The sequence below is a fragment of the Ranitomeya imitator genome, chromosome 2, assembly GCF_032444005.1.
Source record: "Ranitomeya imitator isolate aRanImi1 chromosome 2, aRanImi1.pri, whole genome shotgun sequence".
Taxonomy (NCBI): domain Eukaryota; kingdom Metazoa; phylum Chordata; class Amphibia; order Anura; family Dendrobatidae; genus Ranitomeya; species Ranitomeya imitator.
This window is the reverse complement of record NC_091283.1, coordinates 386,811,484-386,834,037: the sequence shown is the minus strand read 5'-3', so window position 1 is coordinate 386,834,037 and position 22,554 is coordinate 386,811,484. Positions and strand designations below refer to the sequence as shown.

Below are 22,554 nucleotides of genomic sequence, written 5' to 3'. Positions count from 1 at the left end.
CTTGTGACTATCCATCTTCTTCTTGATTACATTCCAGAGGTTTTCAATGGGGTTCTGGTCTGGAGATTGGACTGGCCATGATAGGGATTTGATGTGGTGGTCCTTCATTCACACCTTGATTGACCTAGCTGTATGGCATGGCACATTGTCCTGCTGGAAAAAACAATCCTCAGAATTGAGGAACATTGCCGGGGGCAGAAGGAATCAACTGTTTTTCCAGGATAACCTTGTATGCGGCTTGATTCATATGTCCTTAGCAAAGATTAACCTGCCCAATTCCAGCTTTGCTGAAGCATGCCTAGATCATCACCAATCTTCCAACAAATTTCACAGTGGGTGCAAAGACACTGTGGCTTGTATGCCTCTCCAGGTCTCCGTCTAACCATTAGACAACCAGGTGTTGGGCAAAGCTGAAAATTAGACTCATCAGAGAAGATTACCTTACTCCAGTCCTCTATAGTCCAATCCTTTTGGTCTTTGACAAACTTCAGCCTGGCTCTCCTTTGCTTCTCATTGATGAAAGGCTTTTTTTCTAGCTTTACATGACTTGAGTCCTGCCTCTAGGAGCCTGTTACGAACTGTTCCTGCCGTGCACTTCACCCCAGCTGCCATTTGCCATTCTTTTTGTAGGTCACTTGATGTTATCCTTTGGTTGCAGTGACATTCGAATAAGATGATGGTCATCCCTGTCGGTGGAGAGTTGTTTTCGCCCTCTGCCGGTCTGTAGTTTTGCTGTCCCCAGTGTCTGCTGCTTGACCTTGCTGTAATGGACTGCCATCTTAGAAATTTTAAGAATGAAGGCAACATGATGCGACTGTGTCCCTCTGCTAGTAAAGCCAGGCTTGAGCCCTTCTTTTCCTCACTCAAGATTTTTCTTTTCAACTCCTTTGGCATGGTTAAAAGTTTTTTTTTTCATTCCTATTACTTTTGGGATATTACTAGCACTTGTTTTGCCATCCAGCTTGTCCTATTGCAAGAGGATTGTGAACACCACAGCAGTGTTTTTTATACTTTCCTTCGTTAAATAAGATTTGGTTCAGGTGATCACCTAATCAGAAGAACATTCAACGGACACTGGAACGGAATGGCTGTCAGACATGTAGAGAAACTGATTTTTATAAAACTGTGCAGTGGTCTCTTAATTTTTGCCAGAGCTGTATATATGGGTTTATACATAAACCATAAAACATATAGTGGGTTAATGGTCGAGAGCAAGAAAGTATCGTTCCCCCACTAGTACTGTCCACATCAATAGGACCTACAGGAAAACTCCAAAATACACACAAGACAAAAGAACGGAGTGAAAAAATCCCAGAACTCATAATATCTAAAAGCAATGTATATTTTATTAGATCCAATAACAATAATTTAAAGATCAAACACTTTAATAACACATATAAAACAGGAGAAATGTGGAGGAAAAACTGTCGGTATGCTAGATGGTGTGGGGGAACCTAATCATCCTAAGCAAGGTATATACGGCAAATGCCGATGATAGAAATATAGGAGGGAAAAAATCTGTGATCAAAACAGAGCTGTGGAGCACATAAGTGTCTTTGAAAAAGCTGACCGCGAAATGTGCGTCAGGGGGCCGCTGGTGGAACTGGGAGAATCATTCGCCTATCACATGGGTAAGCTTTGGTATTTTATATTTGGATTGGGATTTAATATGGAGGTCTATGCCTGTACACTTATGTGCTCCACAGCTCTGTTTTGATCACATATTTTTTCCCTCCTATAGTTCTATCATCGGCATTTGCCGTATATACCTTGCTTAGGATGATTAGGTTCCCCCACACCATCTAGCATACCGACAGTTTTTCCTCCACATTTCTCCTGTTTTATATGTGTTATTACAGTGTTTGATCTTTAAATTATTGTTATTGGATCTAATAAAATATACATTGCTTTTAGATATTATGAGTTCTGGGATTTTTTCACTCCGTTCTTTTGTCTTGTATATATAGGTTCTCCCTTTTACAAGCTGGGAGATGAAATATTAATAATGGGATATATAAAAGAATTCTAATCAAACACTATCATACAATACCAGTGCAGGAAGGAATAGCAACCACAAATAGAGAAAACAATCCAAAGTGCAAGTGCAAATAAATATACATAGAAAATACAGGCAAAGCAGCAATATATCCTAGCATGAGAATGGAAACACCAGATACAAATGAGCAAAGGAGCACAATTCAAAGAGGTCATGTAAAAATATATATATGTAAGAATGGGGACCCAGGTGTGGCAGGAAAGACTCCATGCGTTACAAATGCTGATTCCTCAGGAAATGCCCCACAGGTACCTGCATTGTAACAGCATAATAACTGAAATGCATAGGCATATATTGCCTACTAGCACACATGTGTTACTAATATTATACTGTTATTCTCCTTCCCTGGAACTAGCAACAAGCACTCTATCCTTTCTATGAGGCTGCCTACTTATTCTGCATATAATAATCTGGGGTGTTCCTGTGATGTCCCTCACATTTAGCCCAGCTTAGAACGTTGCACACTGCCAAAGAATTCAGGTAGATGGTGTCTGCAACTACCCCGGTCTTCCACTGCTCCACTTTACTAATAGTGCGCCTCTTCACATTCCCAACTCAGTTACATGTCACTGTGTGCCTACCGACATTCCCAGTTCTGCTACATTGCAGCTGTGTACCCCCTGACTAGTGATGAGTGGATCAGGAAAAAATTCAACGCGCCGATCCGACAACAGTCGAACATCCCTTCGGCTGATATTAGCTACTCAATAATGGCACCCTTACAAAATCCAGAAGCAGCATATCAACCAGGATGACCCAGATCGGCGCGCTGAATTTGCAGAATGGGCAAAACAAAAATTGGAACAGGACCCTCAGTTTGCACAGAACACTATGTTCAGTGATGAGGCAAACTTTTTTTGGGTGGGCCATTTATATGGATACACCTAAATAACATGGGAATGGTAACAGTTTTCTTGCGTAGGGTGTCTTGCATTGAAATCTGCTGCAATGACCCGGGTACTGCGTTCACCAGATATCAACAAAATTTCTATCCGCTCCTCACGTGTTAACCTCTGCGACATGTCAATGGCTGTAAACAAAGAGAAACTTGTAAATAACTCATGAAAGAATAAAGTTAAAACCAAGCACACCATTGCTTTTCTTGCGAAATTCTCAATAAGATTGATGTGTCACATGACCCTCTTCCCATTGGAAAAAATAAAGTTGGATTCAAAATGGCCAACTTCAAAATGGCCGCCATGACCACCATCCATCTTGAAAAGTTTTCCCCCTCCCATATACTAATGTGCCACAAACAGGAAGTTGATATCACCAACCATTCCCATTTTATTTAGGTGTATCCTTATAAATGTCCCGCCCTGTACATTCAAAATACTAGTTCTCCTTCAACACCACAGGTTCTAAGGAAATCTTTTACCATCTAATGAATAAAGCACTAAGCTCAATGACATACGTTTTAAAATGCTTAATTTTCAACTGTAATGGCGTTATCAGACCACCTCTCCCACCTAATCCGATATCAGGAGTGAATAGTGGATGGTGTATATGGACATTTGCAAAACCTCCATCTAATGCTCAGTTGGTTTCATCTAATTTTAGGACATGCTGTTAATAAGATAAGACAAGCTGGGCATTGGGTAGCTGACTGGGCAAATGTGTTGATCACGTATAACAAAGTTTCTTCACAACCAATGTGATATCAGGCAGAAGAGAGTAGCATCATACAATTCTTTAACCTCTTTCTGACCTCGGACGGGATAGTAAGTCCGAGGTCAGATACCGCACTTTGATGCAGGGCTCCGGCGGTGAGCCCGCATCAAAGCCGGGACATGTCAACTGTTTTGAACAGCTGACATGTGCCCGAAATAGCGGCAGGTAAAATCGCAATTCACCCGCCGCTATTAACTAGTTAAATGCCGCTGTCAAACCCATTTAACCAGCGCTTCCGGAAGGGCGGCCGGAAATGAGTGCATCGCTGACCCCGTCACATGATCGGGGGTCAGCGATGCTTTTGCATTGTAACCATAGAGGTCCTTGAGACCTCTATGGTTACTGATGCCAGCCTGCTGTGAGCACCACCCTGTCGTCGGCGCTCATAGCACACCTGCATTTCTGCTGCATAGCAGCGATCTCATGATCACTCCTATGTAGCAGAGCCGATCGCGTTGTGCCAGCTTCTAGCCTCCTATGGAGGCTATTGAAGCATGGCAAAAATAAAAAATAAAGTTAAAAAAAATGTGAAAAAAATAAAAAAATATAAAAGTTTAAATCACCCCCCTTTCGCCCCATTCAAAATAAATCAATAAAAAAAAAAACCCTACACATATTTGGTATCACCGCGTTTAGAATCGCCGATCTATCAATAAAAAAAGCATTAACCTGATCACTAAGTGTCGTAGCAAGAAAAAAATTCGAAATAAGTTTTTTTGATTGCCGCAACATTTCATTAAAATGCAATACCGGGCGATTAAAAGAACATATCTGCACCAAAATGCTATCATTAAAAACGCCAGCTCAGCACGCAAAAATAAGCCCTCACGCGACCCCAGATCATGAAAAATGGAGACGCTACGGGTATCTTAAAATGGCACAATTTTTTTTTTTAGCAAAGTTTGGAATTTTCTTTCACCACTTAGAGAACCTAGCCATGTTTGGTGTCTATGAACTCGTACTGACCTGTAGAATCATAATCGCAGGTCAGTTTTAGCATTTACTGAACCTAGTAAAAAAGCCAATCAAAAAAACAAGTGTGGGATTGCACTTTCTTGCAATTTCACCGCACTTGGATTTTTTTTCCCGTTTTCTAGTACACGACATGCTAAAACCAATGATGTCGTTCAAAAGTACAACTTGTTTCGCAAAAAATAAGCCCTCACATGGCCATATCGACGGAAAAATAAAAAAGTTATGGCTCTGGGAAGAAGGGGAGCAAAAAAAGGAACACGGAAAAACGGAAAATCCCAAGGTCGTGAAGGGGTTAATATTCTGTCATACTCAGGCTTGGTTGGAATGGCCCACAGTAGAACAGGTGAATCCTCCGGCAGGCCCCTGTGCACTTATTGCACGTACTTGGCACAAAATACTTGAATTACTATTTAAGCTCAAGGCAACATCTTATTCATTTAACAATCTATACAGTTCATTGTATATATATATTTGTGATTGAGGATAATGTCACATATGCATGCAGCTGAATTGGAGTTGGTTACTGTTGGGCCCTTGCCACCCCAATACGATACTAATTAGACTGCATATATTATGCAGTTAATAGCCCTCTGTGTCTGTACTGTTACATACTTAGGCAGTTAACTGGTTCATGCAGCTTTACATGAACACCCGAGCCTTACACTATGGCTGGTCCGAATAACTATAGCATTTGTTACCATCCACCTCTCGTGTCTCCCCTTTTCCTCATAGTTTGTAAGCTTGCGAGCAGGGCCCTCATTCCTCCTGGTATCTGTTTTGAACTGTATTCCTGTTATGCTGTAATGTCTATTGTCTGTGCAAGTCCCCTCTATAATTTGTAAAGCGCTGCGGAATATGTTGGCGCTATATAAATAAAAATTATTATTATTATTATGTGAAATATTTTATACAGGATTGATTTATAGGCAAGTTATTTGAATACTGCTCGCTTTCCAATAACTGATAGTTGCATACATTTCCTAATATTCAATTGGTGATCTACATTGCTTTCCCTTTCACTTGTAGACAGTAACTGCTGTACTTTTTCTTATAAAATTTAATAATAAAGTTTCAAAACAAATTGGATGGTCCCTTCCTCTTTGATGTGTAATAAAGCCTGATTTCTCTGTAAAACATTTTTCACATTCATAACATGAAAATGGCTTCTATCTTTTTGAACTTTCTGATGTACTTCTGTTAAAACATTTCCCATATGAACATCACTATGGTTTCTTTCTTGTGTGAGTTTTCTGATGTTTATTATAATCTGTTTTGTGGCGAAAACATTCCCCACATTCTGAACATGAATATGGCTTCACTGTGTGAGTTCTCAGATGTGCAACAAGATATGCTTTTGCTATAAAACATTTCTCACATTTGGAACATGAAAATGGCTTCTCCCCTGTATGAATTCTCTGATGTGTGACAAGATGGAATTTCTGTGTAAAACATTTCCCACATTCAGAGCATGAATATGGCCTCTCCCCTGTATGAGTTCTATGATGTTTAATAAGATTTGTTTTTTTACTAAAATATTTCCCACATTCTGAACATAAAAATGGTTTATCCCCTGTGTGAATTCTATGATGCATCACAAGACTTGACCTCCCTGTAAAGCATTTTCCACATTCTGAGCATGAATATGCCTTCTCCTTTGAGTGAATTCTCTGATGAACGATAAGACTTGACTTATCTGTAAAATATTTTCCACATCCAGAACATGAAAATGGCTTCTCCCCTGTGTGAATTCTCTGATGTATGACACGATGGTATTTCTGTGTAAAACCTTTACCACATTCTGAACATAAAAATGGTTTCTCCCCTGTGTGACTTCTTACATGCTTAACAAGACTTAATTTCCTAGAAAAACATTTACCACATTCAGAACAGGAATATAGCTTCTCCTCTGTGTGAGTTTTTTGATGTTCACCATCCCTTCTTTTACTTTTCTTCTTTTTCTTAACAGTCTGTGAGGAACCATAAAATATAACCTGTTTAAATTGATCAGATGGTAGATCTTTACTGTGAAGGGCTGGTGATATAACTGGGATAAAGGCATGATCTTCACATGTATCTGGCATGATACCAAGATCATCTGCTTTCAAATCTGAATGTATCAGATGTCTCTCTGAGCTCCTGGTACAGTCATCTGCCAATAATAAAACTGAACTTATTATTTTACAATAAGAGTACACTGAAATTATATTAACAATTATATTTATACATTTTATAACATTTTTATATAAGTATCTTGATACGAATTGTAATAAAATTAAGTTATCAACTGAGTAAAAGGGTTGCCCAACATTAGGGTACAAGTCTGAAGTCACTCTATGTGACTGCAAACTTGTGAATCCTCACAGCATGCGCATTACGCGCTGTGAGCATTGTCTGGTGCCGGCGCCTAGACCAGGCAGTCATATGAGTGCAAGTATGTGATTTGCATACATCCAGACACATTGGGACTAGATGTGTGCAGCCTCTCTCATTACAATTCCATTGATCGAGCCCGCTTGTATCGTAAGGCCAGACATCCTCTTTAAGACAGTGGTGGCAAGCTTAAGCATCAAAGCAAGGACTAACAGATTTTGATATTAGGCCACCAGATTTTGATATTTGTTATTAACTTCACTGTTGGACAAACTACTCCAGAGGTCCATGTTTTAGTTTACCAGTCTCCATCTTTTGAGAAATATAAATGATCTATTTATATTTAGTGAAATGTTCAGAGGAGACCCAAAGATCAACCAACAAAAAATCCTCTAAACTGTCCTACAAACAATAATGTAAAATCATTCACCTTAAAGACCACTGCCAGAGTTTCCATCAATGCTCCCGATGTCTATCATTGGTTTAGGTGAAGATGTTACATCATGCTTAGTGGCTCTGAATACGAGAATCTACATTGGCTGAGCTGCTGAGTTCTCTGATAGGCTGTCATGCTGCTGACGTGAGGTCAGCACTACAGCCAATGTAGGACACCGGGAGCACAAACAGAAGCCAGTGGACTTGCACCAGGGTACATTCATTTACTGAAAGCAGAAGCTCTCAGTGCACACGTCTAAAAGTGCATGCCCATGCTTCAAACTCAGTGTGGTTTGTCACACTGAAACCATGCATACAAATGATGCACTAATCCAAGAACAAGAAGACTAACACAAAAGCAGGGATCACCTTATAACAAAGTAACAAAATATTTTTATTGCACACCAAAACCTACAACAATTGCTGCTGGAAAAATATATTTGAATTTTTCTATTACTCTGTACTCAACCTTTGGTACCCCATGGTCCTTTATATATATATTTTTCTGAATATTTGGTATTATGTAGCTATATGATGTACCCGTTTGGTTATAATCACACTGAGCGGCGTTAATGTTTTTTAATTGTTTTTATACGTCCATGTTGTAGGTTTTGGTGTGCAATAAAAATATTTTGTTACTTTGTTATAAGGTGATCCCTGCTTTTGTGTTAGTCTTCTTGTTCTTGGATTAGTGAATGTATTGTTATAGACTAACTGTAGGTAGATCCCTTTAAACATTATATATTTAGGATGGTGCCCTCCTTGTGTTTTTTATACATGCATACAAATGAAACACCCTATCACAGTCATCAGCCAGCCCATTTCTATTAAGAATCCACCTTTCAAAACATTAAAGACAATGTAAATTAAATACACTGCTCAAAAAATAATGGAACACTCGCACATCACAGTATAACCCAAAACTCAGACAAATTTAAGGGACCTGTCCAGTAAGGAAACAAAATTGATGGTTAATCAATGTCACCTTCTGAGATGCAAGTTAAAAAAAACATCAAGGGCATCAAAAAGGAAACAGAAAGACAACTCCCAAAAAGAGATTTTGCAGGCGGTGGTCACAAACAAACCTTTTCTTAGCATTCCTGACTGATTATTCACTAGGATGGTGTTTTGCTAAGTGCCCTTGTTACTACTGCTAACATTAAGTAGTACCTAAAGATCTTTGAGGTAAACCAGCTCCTTCAGGATGGCAGAATCTTAAGTATAATTAAAGAAGATATTCTGTGTCTCTCAGCACAGTCTCAAGAATGTGGAGCAAATATCAAGACTCAGGACATTACATGAGGATAGCAAGACAGGGTTGTAAAACTGTTTCAACCAAGCAGTGTTATCTCATCAATTCAATGAGGAGGAACATGAGTAGAACTGTCAGAGTCCAACAGATTGACCTTCAGCAGCAACAGGCATGCATGTTTCTAACCAAACTGTCATAAACAGACTCCAAAAGTGTTGATGTCCTGCAGTGGGATCTCTTTGCACAATTGGAATTTGCCATTCTCTTCACAAATGAGAAAAGATTCACATTGAGCACATGTAATAGATGAGAAAGAGTATGGAGATGCCAAAGTGAGAGTTTAGCTGCCTGCAACATCATCAAGCATAGCTGTTTTTTGATGGTGATATTCAGGGTCAGACATATCTACTGGATTTCACACAAACCACGTGATAGCCTACATGATGAAATTATCAGAGACATTGTCAGAAGTTGAGCTGCTACAGAGTCGCCTGGGTTCCTTCAAGTGATCGATAGGGATTAGCGAATGTGCTTGGTGATACTCAGATATCTGGGTGCTTGCATGTCTTACTCGGCGAGCATTAGCTGGAAAAAGCATTGAAAAATATTTCTGGATTTAATTACTCACCAATACAGTATAGACTATATTGTCATCCATAGAATATTACGTGCTTTGTGATACATTTTGGTGGTAAATAACAATATAAAAAAGCATTGAAATTTTTTTCTGGATTCAATTAGTCATCCATAGAGTATCACATGCTTTCTGTTACATTTCAGTGGTATACAACGCTCCAAAACAGTATTGAAAAATATTTCTGGATTCAATTCATCCATAGAGTATTAGATACTTTCGGTTACATTTCGGTGGTATATTACACGTCAAAAAAGGATGGAAAAATATTTCTGGATTCAATTAGTCATCCATAGAGTATTAGGTGCTTTCTGTTACGCTTCAGTGGCATATAACACTCAAAAAAAGCGTTGAAAAATGTTGCTGAATTCAATTTGTCATCCATAGAGTATTAAGTGCTTTCTGTCACATTTCGGTGTTATATAAGGGTATGTGCACACGTTCAGGTTTTTTCACGTTTATTTCGCGGTTTTTCACGATAAAAACTCATTAAAATGCATATATTATGCATCCTATCATTTAGAATGTATTCTGCATGTTTTGTGCACATGATGCGTTTTTCCCACTATTCTATGCATTTGGAAAAAAACGCACCAAAAACGCATCAAAAACGCATGTAAAAACGTGAAAAAAACGCATGCGGATTTCTGGCAGAAATGTCTGGTTTTTGTCAGGAAAATTTCCGCAAGAAATCCTGACGTGTGCACATACCCTAACAATCTAAAAAAGCATTGAGACATATTTCTGCATTCAAGTAGTCATCTATAGAGTATTATGTGCTTTTTGCTACATTTCAGTGGTATAAAACGCTCCAAAAAAAGTGTTGAAAAATATCTCTGGATTCATTTAGTCATCTGTAGAGTATTAGGTACTTTCTGTAACATTTCGGTGATATATAACACTACAAAAAAAATAGTAAAATATTTCTGGATTCAATTATTCACCCATAGAGTATACTGCGCTTTCTGCTACGTATCAGTGGTATATAGCACTCCAAAAAAGCATAGAAAATATTTTTGGATTCAATTACTCACCCATAGAGTATTACGTGCTTATTAGGTGACAAGGATAACAGAATCTCACGAGACTACCAAGAGAGAGACCGGAAGAATATCGGAGCCAGAACAAGCTGGCGCAACAGCAAAGGTGTCAGGAGCCTGTGGTCTGGAACTGGATGCTTTCTCAGAACCACCAAGGCCTGAACCCAAGATGCAGCCTTCACCATTGGGGTTCTTGTGGACTGCAGACATGAAAGCAATGAACCACCAACTAGTGAGCGAACTGCAGGGCCTAAGCTGGTCAGAAGAAAGAAGGAGTCGAGCCAAGACCAAGGCAGCTGACATGCTAGCAGGCCGGCTAGCCATAATGTACTAACAGTTGGCTTTCCGAGGGGAAGTCGTTATGTATAACCGGCAGTGGAGATGGGGGTTCATAGAAGAGTTTGTGAACTGTCATAACATCTCGTTCAAACAGTGGGCTTTACAGACGTAACATTTGCCTCGAAGGCTGCAAGAGCTGACAGCAAAACCATGGACACGTTACTTAAAATAGAGGAGCAACATTACTGGTAAGCGGTGGTTGTGTTCTGAAAGGAAGGGAGGAGGATGAACCCTTCTTGAGAAGTGAATGGGCATGGGAGAGGCTCCTTGAGGCAGCTTGAGACCGGACTACCACCCCCAAGAGATCGGACTGTCCTTGGAATTCCCCACGTCCTAAGCAGGAGCATGACTACCTGATTAAAATATGTGAGGATATCCAACATGATACCATCCGCAGTCTCATCAGGATCAGAAATAATTGACAGGAGTGTATACACGCACATAGGGGGCAATACATGAGTCACTACTACCGAGTCACATTTTGGCTTGTCATACTGAAATTACAGCAAAAAGTGATATCAAATTTGTGCTTTCAGTTTCAAAGTATTTTGGAATCATCCCTCAATTGTTTGATGACTATTGTTTTCTATTCATAGTTGATCAATCATTTTGTTCTCATCTAATTAGACAAATTATGTCAGTAAAGACTTGAATCTTAATCCCCTAAATTTTCTTAGTTCTTTTTGCTTTTCAGAGCAGTGTGTATGACACCCGATCCTTATTATAGGTCTCTGCTAAATCACTGCAGAGACAGAGACAATAATATCATTGAGATCATCACTATCGCCATAGTTTGGTTCGCTGTGCTTCTATGTAGGGTCACACAGTGAGAACGATATAAAAGCCACTGGAAGGACTTGTCACTGTTCAGTGGTTTATATGTTTCTTTATATAAAAAAAAAAAATGATAATTAAGAATCTCACATGTTTTACATAGGTAGCAACAGTGAAGCTCATGTATTCATTCAATACTATCAGAGTGCTCACCTTCTCCTTATTTTTGGGGGAGGACAATGTGTACAATAAACCACACATGTAGTGACATTGAATAAATAACATTAACACCCACATTAACCACTTAATGACGGGGCAATTTTCCATTTTTCCATTCTTTTCCGAAGGTTTGTTCTCCTTCCTGATGAATTTTCTTGCTCTTCTCCTACTTTCAGTTTTACTGACACTTTTACCTTGTAAACAAGAATGTTTGAGCAGAGGCTATATCTCATTCTTTTGACACTATAGATCTGGTTACTGATCATCAACTCGTCACTGTCCCCAATCATATTCTCCCAGTGGCTCTAGTTCATATCAGTGGTGATCAATTCGACTCTGCTGTGGCCAGCGATTGGCTGCAGCAATCTTGTGTCCTTAAGGCCAGAAAATAATGTGTGGACATCACTGTGATTTTTTTCTATGTAAAATAAATCCCCATTTGCAATTTAACAAATTGAAAGTTTGCCACTTATACATCCATATTTTCCTAAAAAACTCAAACAATTCTCCAAAAACTGAAGTAGCCAAAGATTGAGTAGAATCTGTGACTTCCTCGCATTTAGTGGTCACTACTCACCTACGCGGTTATCTGTAGGAATCTCCTCTTTACACCACTCATCACCCCTCACATATGTCTCTGTAGTACAAATATGGGGCAGATCTTTACCCTGAAAAAAATATTGCAAAAGTCACACACAGGTGGAGAAGTCACAAGAAGAGTAAAGATCATAAATTAACATGATGACCAAAAATGGCATAACAGCAGTAGGCATCACATAGACAAGGTCGACTGTATAAATCAACCAGTCGGATCCCAATTCTAACCAGCAGTCTTCATAACCAGAAAATTGTGAGAAGATCCAGACAACATCTAATGTCTATGATCACTTTATCCTGTCATCTCCCCTAAACATAAACTGAATGACTCCTTTATTAAAAGACACTCATCTAGAGACACGTTGGACCTGCTTTGGCCATCAGAATATCAGAAATTTTAGCTTGTAATTAAATTAACTAGTGGTTGAAAAATATTTACAGTCATATTGGCCCATGAGAACAGGATAATGAACAGCCCGTTCTGCCTCATCCAGAAATGCTCTATAAGATTAAGATCTTGCGGCTATGAAGGCTAAAGAAGAATGGAAAACTCAATGCCTTGGTCTGAAATTAGTCAACAACAATATGAGAGATGTATCATGGTGCATTGCTCTTCTGCCATAAAAAGATTATCTTATTCGGCTACAATGCTTAGGTAGGCCCCAGTGTCCAAACATATCAGAGGACCCACAATGAGCCAAGAAAACATTCCCAATTCTCCACCTCCAGCAACCTGAAATGTTGACGTGTGACATGCAAGGTACATGGACTTATGTTGCCTGTGACCAGTTCCGACCCTGCCATCACCATGGTGCAACAGATATCTGGATTTATCTAACTGGACAATGTTTTCCTCCATTTTTTGTTCTCTTTTAACTTGGCATTGGGATTGATTGTCTGCTGTTATAGCCCATCTGTGCCCATTTACAAGGAGAGTATTCAGATGTGTTAGTTGGAAACCAATTTGCATGATTGTAAACAATTCTGGATATCTTCCATTACATCAACAGGATTCCCTTTCCTTAAATGTCTTTAATCACAATGTTTTTGGTACACGCTTGACACCATTGTATATAAAAATGTTATCGTCAATTTTTTGAAAAATGGAACCTGGCTAATTAAGCAACGATGCCCATGCCTCATTGAAAATCACTCAGATTGCTATATCTTCCCAATCTTATGTGAATTCATCAGATGTATGGAATGCAAGCCACATGGTCATTTGCTCTACTCCACAGACATGGGTCTAATTTTCTTGCAGGAGGCATTCTGATCATGATGAGGTCCATATTTGTAATAAAATGGCCATTCATTGTATAATACTGGTGGATTAAACAAGACAGAACACAAGATCTACACATCATAGGGGAGATCTCATGACACCTTCTCTCCATCTACCTGATGATAATGAGGAACATTAGGAATTTCTTGTTTACAGTCCTGTGGAAGAAGAGGACGGGGACATCTCTCTGGTGTTGTCCTCTTACTGGATAGAACTGTAGGAAACACATACAAGAAGTTAATTAATTCTTTATATACAGATAATTATAGGCCGTGCGTATTTAGTCCTATTACCTGGTAATGTGAGGGGCTGGGGAACCTCCATCATGACGTCCTTGTACAGATCTGTGTGACCTTCTAAATACTCCCACTCCTCCATGGAGAAATAGACGGTGACATCCTGACACCTTATAGGAACCTGACACATACAATGATACCGTCATCCCCAATCCCTCCATAGCGTTACTGTATAATGTCCCAGCATTCCCAGCAGTGTCACCTCTCCAGTCAGCAGCTCAATCATCTTGTAGGTGAGTTCTAGGATCTTCTGGTCATTGATGTCCTCATGTATCAGGGGGTGAGGTGGAGGCCCAGTGATTGGGCTCAGGGGTCTTCCCCATCCCTCAGACACAGGGTCCTGACAGCACTCACTAGAGGTCTTCTTCACTACTGTGTAATCCTGGTTATGGAGAGACACATTAATAAACCTCACTACAGACATTCCCAGAGTCATCACCTCTCCAGTTTGTCCATCTGTTATTCCCATAGATAAGAATGATGTAATGTGACGTCATCAGAATCTCTCACCTCTCCAGTAAGCCGGAAGAGGATCTCTAGGGTAAGGTGTAATATCCTCTCCGCCATCTTGTCCCTGTCCCTCTCCATCCTTGTAGGGTCACTCAGGAGAATTCTCTTATATAGAAGATCTCCACTGAGAGGATCCGATATTGTAGGGACCTGAATGGGGAGAAGATAATTCAATGTAACATCATAAAGATCCCATGTAACACATCTCTCCAGCAATAAACTATTGAGTGGCGTCAGAAGGCCATTAAGCCCAATCTAGTAACTCACTTATCACTGAAGCTTCTCATGACAGATGTAAAGAACTGATTTGAAGTCTGATTCAGATACAGAATTATTACACATGGGACTCTAGAGTCTGCATAAATTATTTTTTACTAAAGGGGTATTCTTTTGAGTAGTTCACAGCTCTACAGCCTGCTTACTTCTGGTCAGTTTCCATCTGTTACTGTCATTGTTATGAAGTATATACTGAAATCAAAATACTTACATACAGTGTTGAAATAGGGTGACAGGGGCACACCAGAAATATGGAATTTGGGGGCCAACTATTTATTTACATGAAAATATTCATGAAAATGTTGCATTGCCCTCATTCACAAGTTTACCTATGCTGCTACATACCAAAAGTATTGACACCCCTCCAATTCTGTCAGATAATACTCCGTTTCTTCCTGAAAATGATTGCAAACACAAATTCTTTGGTATTATTATCTCCATTTAATTTGTCTTAAATGAAAAAACACAAAAGAGAATGAAGCAAAAAGCAAAACATTGATCATTTCACACAAAACTTCAAAAATGGGCCAGACAAAAGTATTGGCACCCTCAGCCTAATACTTGGTTGCACAACCTTTAGCCAAAATAACTGCGACCAACCGCTTCCGGTAACCATCAATGAGTTTCTTACAATGCTCTGCTGGAATTTTAGACTATTCTTCTTTGGCAAACTGCTCCAGGTCCCAGATATTTGAAGGGTGCCTTCTCCAAACTGCCATTTTTAAATCTCTCCACAGGTGTTCTATGGGATTCAGGCCTGGACTCATTGCTGGCCACCTTAGAAGTCTCCAGTGCATTCTCTCAAACCATTTTCTAGTGCTTTTTGAAGTGTGTTTTGGGTCATTGTCCTGCTGGAAGACCCATGATCTCTGAGGGAGACCCAGCTTTCTCACACTGGGCCCTACATTATGCTGCAAAATTTGTTGGTAGTCTTCAGTCTTCATAATGCCATGCACACGGTCAAGCAGTCCAGTGCCAGAGGCAGCAAAGCAACCCCAAAACATCAGGGAACCTCCGCCATGTTTGACTGTAGGGACCGTGTTCTTTTCTTTGAATGCCTCTTTTTTCTCCTGTAAACTCTATGTTGATGCCTTTGCCCAAAAAGCTCTACTTTTGTCTCATCTGACCAGAGAACATTCTTCCAATACATTTTAGGCTTTTTCAGGTAAGTTTTGGCAAGCTCCAGCCTGGCTTTTTTATGTCTCGGGGTAAGAAGTGGGGTCTTCCTAGGTCTCCTACCATACAGTCCCTTTTCATTCAGACGCCGACGGATAGTACGGGCTGACACTGTTGTACCCTAGGACTGCAGGGCAGCTTGAACTTGTTTAGATGTTAGTCGAGGTTCTTTATCCAACATCTGCACAATCTTGCGTTGAAATCTCTTGTCAATTTTTCTTTTCCGTCCACATCTAGGGAGGTTAGCCACAGTGCCATGGGCTTTAAACTTCTTGATGACACTGCGCACGGTAGACACAGGAACATTCAGGTCTTTGGAGATGGACTTCTAGCCTTGAGATTGCTCATGCTTCCTCACAATTTGGTTTCTCAATTTCTCAGACAGTTCTTTGGTCTTCTTTCTTTTCTCCATGCTCAATGTGGTACACACAAGGACACAGGACAGAGGTTGAGTCAACTTTAATCCATGTTAACTGGCTGCAAGTGTGATTTAGTTATTGCCAACACCTGTTAGGTGCCACAGGTAAGTTACAGGTGCTGTTAATTACACAAATTAGAGAAGCATCACATGATTTTTCGAACAGTGCCAATACTTTTGTCCACCCCCTTTTTTATGTTTGGTGTGGAATTATATCCAATTTGGCTTAAGGACAATTCTTTTTGTGTTTTTTTTATTTAAGACAAATTAAATGAAGATAATAATACCAAACAACTTGTGTTTGCAATCATTTTCAGGAAGAAAATGAGTATTATCTGACAGAATTGCAGGGGTGTCAGTACTTTTGGCCATGACTGTAGTAATGCACTTGGCAGTTTGTTAAATGAATGAGATGTTGCTTTCATCTGTACATAGTGAATCAATTGTACTGTGCCAGCTACTGCTCATATAGTGGTGCTTGAGCCCACTCCTGTAAAAGAGCCTACTCCAGTACAGGAGCCTAGGAATCCACCTGTTCCCTTGTGGTCCAAAAAAAGCAGAAAAAGACAAGGAAATCACGATGTATGGGCTAGTGGACACGGTGACTATATTGTGTCCACATCCTCCGCCTCCATACCCACTAATTGACTAGTGGCCAGCATATTACACTCATCTCCTAGGAAGTAGGAAGGGATATTTATCCACATGCTACCTAATTTTTAAATTACATAATTTCATACAAGGTGTGGGCATTGGTAACACTGCATATTCTTGTGATACTGCAACTTCTTTTTACTATTAATTACCTGGCCACTTTCGTATAGTAACATAGTAACATAGTAACATAGTTAGGCCGAAAAAAGACATTTGTCCATCCAGTTCAGCCTATATTCCATCATAATAAATACCCAGATCTACGTCCTTCTACAGAACCTATAGAAGGATAACCATGTTTGTTGATTGTTCTTACACACTAGGTTAAGGGTACATTAGGGGCTTAAGGGCTAGCCGCTGACAAGTGGGGGGTGCCATACCATAGCAACTAAGGCTGCCAACCTCCACTGATAGGTAGGGCATCCATTAGGGAGCTCTAGGGCATACTAGCCCATACATCATGATTTGCTTGTGCTCCCCGGGTTGGGGGGGGGGGGAGTCTGCTCCCTTATAGCCCCATTTTTTTCACCTTTTTTATCTTTGAATCTTTGGTGATATATGTCTTGTTTAGTATTGTATATGATATCCCTCTAACCAATACTTTTTAAACTTTTTAATAAAAGTTACATTTTAAAGGGTATTTTTCTGCTTTTAGTTTTGTTGCTCAATTGGGACCTCACTCTATAGCTTTTCTGGTCTTTGTGTCCCTTGTGGTCCAGTGTAAGCCTATTTGCATATAGAGATAACAAGGTATTTAATCAAACACAAAGCTCTGGAAAGTGAGAGCTGTGATTAGCTGCTCTGGAAGCTACCCTGTTGTGGTCTGGGGGAGGGGAGAAGTGTGACAATAAAGGGATGATCACAGGTGGGAAACTGACAGGAAGGGAGGGAGAAGATGAGCAGCTATCTGCTGTATATAAATCATTGGGGGTGAATCAAGCTTACTGGGATCTTAGGTGTTAACTCCTCTCCTGGAATGTAGCTACGGTGCATACTTAGATGGACTCTGATGGTCTGTCTCCTTGGAAACAAGCTGTACACTATAAAAGATAAAAGCTCTCCCAGCAGAAGAACCACAGCAAATAAAAAAAGCTAGTCAGAAACTTGCTTATTTTCATGCAGTCTAACTAAAACAATTTAATAGCATGAAAATACCTCTTATATTGATACATTTTGGAATATTGTCTTTAAAATGTACAAAATGATCAGCTCATTCTGCAAATATGGCCCCTCATACATCTACTTCAGAGGAAAACTACACGTTCTGTCTCCTGGAATGTGACCACAGCACTGAGGGGGTTACTGACCCCTGCCCCCACCCAGTAATGGGGAATCTCCAGCACCTACCTCCAGCTGCAGAGCCGCACACCACATATATGGCTGTTCTGTGGGCACAGGACCTGTGATGAGGTCACAGGAGGGGAGGAGTCAGGGGTCACATGATCACGAGCCTCAGTGTATGCAGGACTGTTTGTGCTGGTTGTCATGGTGCTGGATGAGGGGAGGTTTCTGTGTGGGGTCAAGAGGGGTTTACAGGGTGAATGTAGCAGAGCCGTGTGTGTACAAGGTGTGTGGAGGGGATACGTGTGTGCGTGCATGTTTGAAAACCATATTCATTGTTAGAAGCTGTCGGAGTATGGCTTCCAATTCTATAATTATAGTGTTTTTTCGTTGTGCTGTTGGCATTGGCTTAGAGCCAATTCCATTTTTTAATTGTAGATATTGGGTTCTATAGAAGCACTGCTGATGATTACATCTTTCGTCTTCCAAAATGGGTCAGGGGCTTCTACGAAACCATCTTACCTTTCTGAAGCACCAACCACAGCCAGGATTAACAGACCCTTTTGCCATAGTGGCTGGTGAGGCATCTGAACTCTCTCGCAATGTGTCATGTCCATTCTCCAGACAAGGTTTGGACATCTGGAGACCCATCTTTAACTATCATCTCAACGGGGTATGCCATTATGTGGAGTGTGCCTTTGGCACTATTTCCAATTAATGGATGGTCATTTGGTCTTCAATATTAAAGGGACTCTGTCACCTGAATTTGGAGGGAACAATCTTCAGCCATGGAGGCGGGGTTTTTGGGTGTTTGATTCACCCTTTCCTTACCCGCTGGCTGCATGCTGGCTGCAATATTGGATTGAAGTTCATTCTCTGTCCTCCGTAGTACATGCCTGCACAAGGTTCAATCTTGCCTTGCGCAGGCGTGTACTATGGAGGACAGAGAATGAACTTCAATCCAATATTGTAGCCAGCATGCAGCCAGCGGGTAAGGAAAGGGTGAATCAAACCCCAAAAACCCCGCCTCCATGGCTGAAGATTGTTCCCTCCAAATTCAGGTGACAGTGTCCCTTTAATGAACCTTAGAACGGGAGGGTTGCAATGTGCAATTCTTCATAATTTCACTACGATCCATTATTCTGTCTTTGATGACGTTGTATACCAACATGTTTCCCCAATACCAGACACTGTTCTCCATATACCTATACATGGAAAGTCTGGAACATCTGGAATTCGTATCAGTAAATTGCATTCAGATTACTGTCAACCCTAAGGCAGCTGTTCTTTGACAGAGGGCTGTATCCTTTTAACCATGGCTGTATTGTCTTTTTATTAGAGGGGCTTTTTTTTATTAGATTACTGAAGGAAATCACAAGACTATAAGTAAATTGACACAGGTTACAAGTTCACATATTATGGGCAAAATGTATCAAACATAAATTGTACAGCTTTGTCCACGGTGTTTGGCATTTGCCAAAATATTGTTCAATGCTGTTATAATTTCTTAGAATACATTTTTTTTCAAATATTCTATCCACAATATATATTAATCCCTCAGTACTTTTGCTCATTTATAAATAAATTATGCTTCAAACATTATTTTTTTTTAATGCAAGACTTTGTAACATGGGTGAAAGGCATTGGTTTCCATCGCTAATGTGAATATGGGGATTTGCTTGATAAAGTCCAATATTTATACTTGTGATCAAAACGTTGCTGCTGCTTTAGAATTTGTGATGCTATAATAAAGCAAGTCCATCAGTATTGGATGCAGCAGCCACCTTCTTTCACTTAGATTTGATTTGCGAAAAGGGATCATCACATTTGGCATTTGTGTATTCACGTGAAACTTAAGCTTGATGCTGTCTCAATATCACTACTATTCATAATGTGAGCATGAAAACCCAGTACTGGAGTGCCCTCTATAATCAAGCTAAAAAGGTTCAATGGATTATAAGACAAAACCCTTTTAATGACCCAGTTATGGTGCAAATATTTTATGCAAATATATGGGTCCACGATGAGATGAGCACCTTTCAGTGCTTATAGTGTTTTATATTAGGACCTGCTATTTAACAGTTCAACACATTGAAGATTGCACTGGCACTTTACTTTTTTTCTTATAATGAGACTCACTATTGGGCTGCTTGAGTAAGGACTTCTTTTTGATAGGATTATATGTACACTATGTTGATCTGTTGCCTTCCTTCCCACACTGCTATATATCCTGTGTGGGTGTCCCTGTTTTTAATTGTGTTTTTAGTGTAATTGTGCTGACACCCTTGTTGCTGCTATCTTTAAAGGGAACCTGTCACCCCGTTTTTTCAGTAGGAGATAAAAATACCGTTAAATAGGGCCTGAGCTGTGCTTTACAATAGGGTATTTTTTGTCCCCCGATTCCCTACCTATGCTGCTGAAATACCTTACAAAAGTGTCCTTTTTCGCCTGTCAATCAGTCTGGTCAGGTCAGATGGGCGTGGTCACAGCGCTGTTTCTCCCCCACATCTTGCTTAAGTTCCCGTTGGTGGCGTAGTGCTTCTCGCATGCGCAAGTGCCGAATGCACTGCGCAGCTGTAGAAAAAGAGCGTGCTCGCCGCTATTCAGCGGTTTCTCGGTGGGCGCGGCCATCTTCCTGAGGCCACGCGTGCGCAGATGGAGTCTCCTGCTTCCCGGGGATTCGAACTCTGCTTCAGGAAAATGGCCGCCGCGATGTCCATCTGCGCACGCGCGGCATCCTGCGGCCATTTTCCTGAAGCCCCGGGAAGCAGGAGACTCCATCTGCGCACGCGCGGCCTCAGGAAGATGGCCGCGCCCACCGAGAAACCGCTGAATAGCGGCGAGCGCGCTCTTTTTCTACAGCTGCGCAGTGCATTCGGCACTTGCGCATGAGAGAAGCACTACGCCACCAACGGGAACTTAAGCAAGATGTGGGGGAGAAACAGCACTGTGACCACGCCCATATGACCTGACCAGCCTGATTGACAGGCGAAAAAGGACACTTTTGTAAGGTATTTCGGCAGCATAGGTAGGAAATCAGGGACAAAAAATACCCTATTGTAAAGCACAGCTCAGGCCCAATTTAACGGTATTTTTATCTCCTACTGAAAAACCAGGGTGACAGGTTCCCTTAAATAAAGTTACTTATGATAATATATGATATACTGTATTGGGACTTTTTTGGTCGGTTTCTTTTCCCTCTCCCTCCCTTCACACACAATAATGTGCTGCTTAATCAGTCTTTTTTGATTGTCTGCAAGTCTACAATGCACATCACTGCTGCATTCAATCACTTCTTTGCAGCTTGTGCCATCTGCCATCTACATCAGCAGAACCACCGACTTAAGGGATTGGTTTCAACGGTGGTATGCACTGTGGATGTGACATCAATGATACAGTAAATCAACAAAGACCAAAGCACTGGCAGAAATATCGCTCTGGACCCAGGAAAAGTGAGTATAGGCCTGTTTTTCAGTTTACAACTTAGCAGCACTATAGCCTACACATTTTCTAAAAGTTACAGTGCATGTGTATGACGTTCATGATCTGATGGAGGTACATTTATGTCCTTTTGGATGATGGTGCACCACTTTTGGTCTTCTGGACAAATTTTAGTCCAAGCAGTTGTTCCAAAATTACAATCAAGACTAGATGTGGTGGGCCAGGGAAGGTGTCATTTACATCAGTGCAAGCAGTAATAGTCAGGTCTCAAAGAACACGAAAACACAAAATATCATGTACAAATCATAAGAATGAGTCAAAGGATAATTTTATACATTTGAGTTGAGGCTCAGGGAGCGATTGCATTCAATCCCTTAATGCCGAGTGTCGTATACGATAGTCGTCGGGAAACTGAAATCACTGCTGCAGCCAAAACACTGGTAGTGGAGTAGCAGCAGGTATCTGGAGCTAGAACCATAGAAGGCGAGTATCGGCTGAATTTGTTATTTAAGATATTTTATTGTTTGGGGCCTACTTTCTTGGAGGTGGACAATCTTTTTAAATCAATTTAATCAGTGCACCAGTGTCTCTAGGCTTTTCAAACTTGTAAAAGCTCTTGTGGCTTTCTGATTTACCTAAACTTCTCACACAAGCATATTCTCCTCTCCCGTTGTCTGTTGTCAAGCTTTATGGGTGGCGGATAAACCAGAATCGACAATGAAGGAATTGGGAGAGGTTAATAATACATTTTAATCCTCGATGGTGAGTCCTAAGGATTGTTTGATCCTGACAAATTTCCTTTATAATTATACCCTGGAAAGGTTGAGAAGGCTTGAGATAATCCAGAATGATTAGTGT

At 40.4% G+C, this 22,554-nt stretch overlaps 2 protein-coding genes across 2 annotated transcripts in view; both read right to left on the bottom strand.

The window, feature by feature from the left end:
• Window positions 1-4,455: 4,455 nt before the first annotated feature.
• Window positions 4,456-22,554, bottom strand: part of LOC138664113 (zinc finger protein 665-like) — a 53,648-nt gene continuing 35,549 nt past the window's right edge. Inside the window, exon 7 of the mRNA XM_069750539.1 lies at window positions 4,456-6,637. Coding sequence (XP_069606640.1) covers window positions 5,926-6,637 — 712 coding nt within the window. The 3' untranslated portion in view covers window positions 4,456-5,925. The remainder of the gene's footprint in view (window positions 6,638-22,554) is intronic.
• LOC138667877 (uncharacterized) lies at window positions 11,363-18,371 on the bottom strand. The gene is made up of 7 exons (XM_069755959.1): window positions 18,322-18,371; window positions 14,451-14,600; window positions 14,143-14,322; window positions 13,938-14,061; window positions 13,761-13,858; window positions 12,343-12,433; window positions 11,363-11,391 (listed from the first exon to the last, which is right to left on the bottom strand). The coding sequence occupies exons 1-7, from the start codon at window positions 18,346-18,348 to the stop codon at window positions 11,363-11,365; spliced, it is 699 nt and encodes a 232-aa protein (XP_069612060.1). The 5' UTR covers window positions 18,349-18,371.

Bases quoted from the DNA above. Each gene is read 5' to 3' on its own strand.
- LOC138667877 (XM_069755959.1), bottom strand. From the start codon at position 18,348: ATGTGGTGTGCGGCTCTGCAGCTGGAG. The intron at 12,434-13,760 runs GTAGATGGAGAG...TATTTTTTTCAG, and splicing joins ATGTTCCTCATTATCATCAG to GGTAAAGATCTGCCCCATAT. The intron at 11,392-12,342 runs GTGAGTAGTGAC...TTGTCTAATTAG, and splicing joins TCCTACAGATAACCGCGTAG to ATGAGAACAAAATGATTGAT.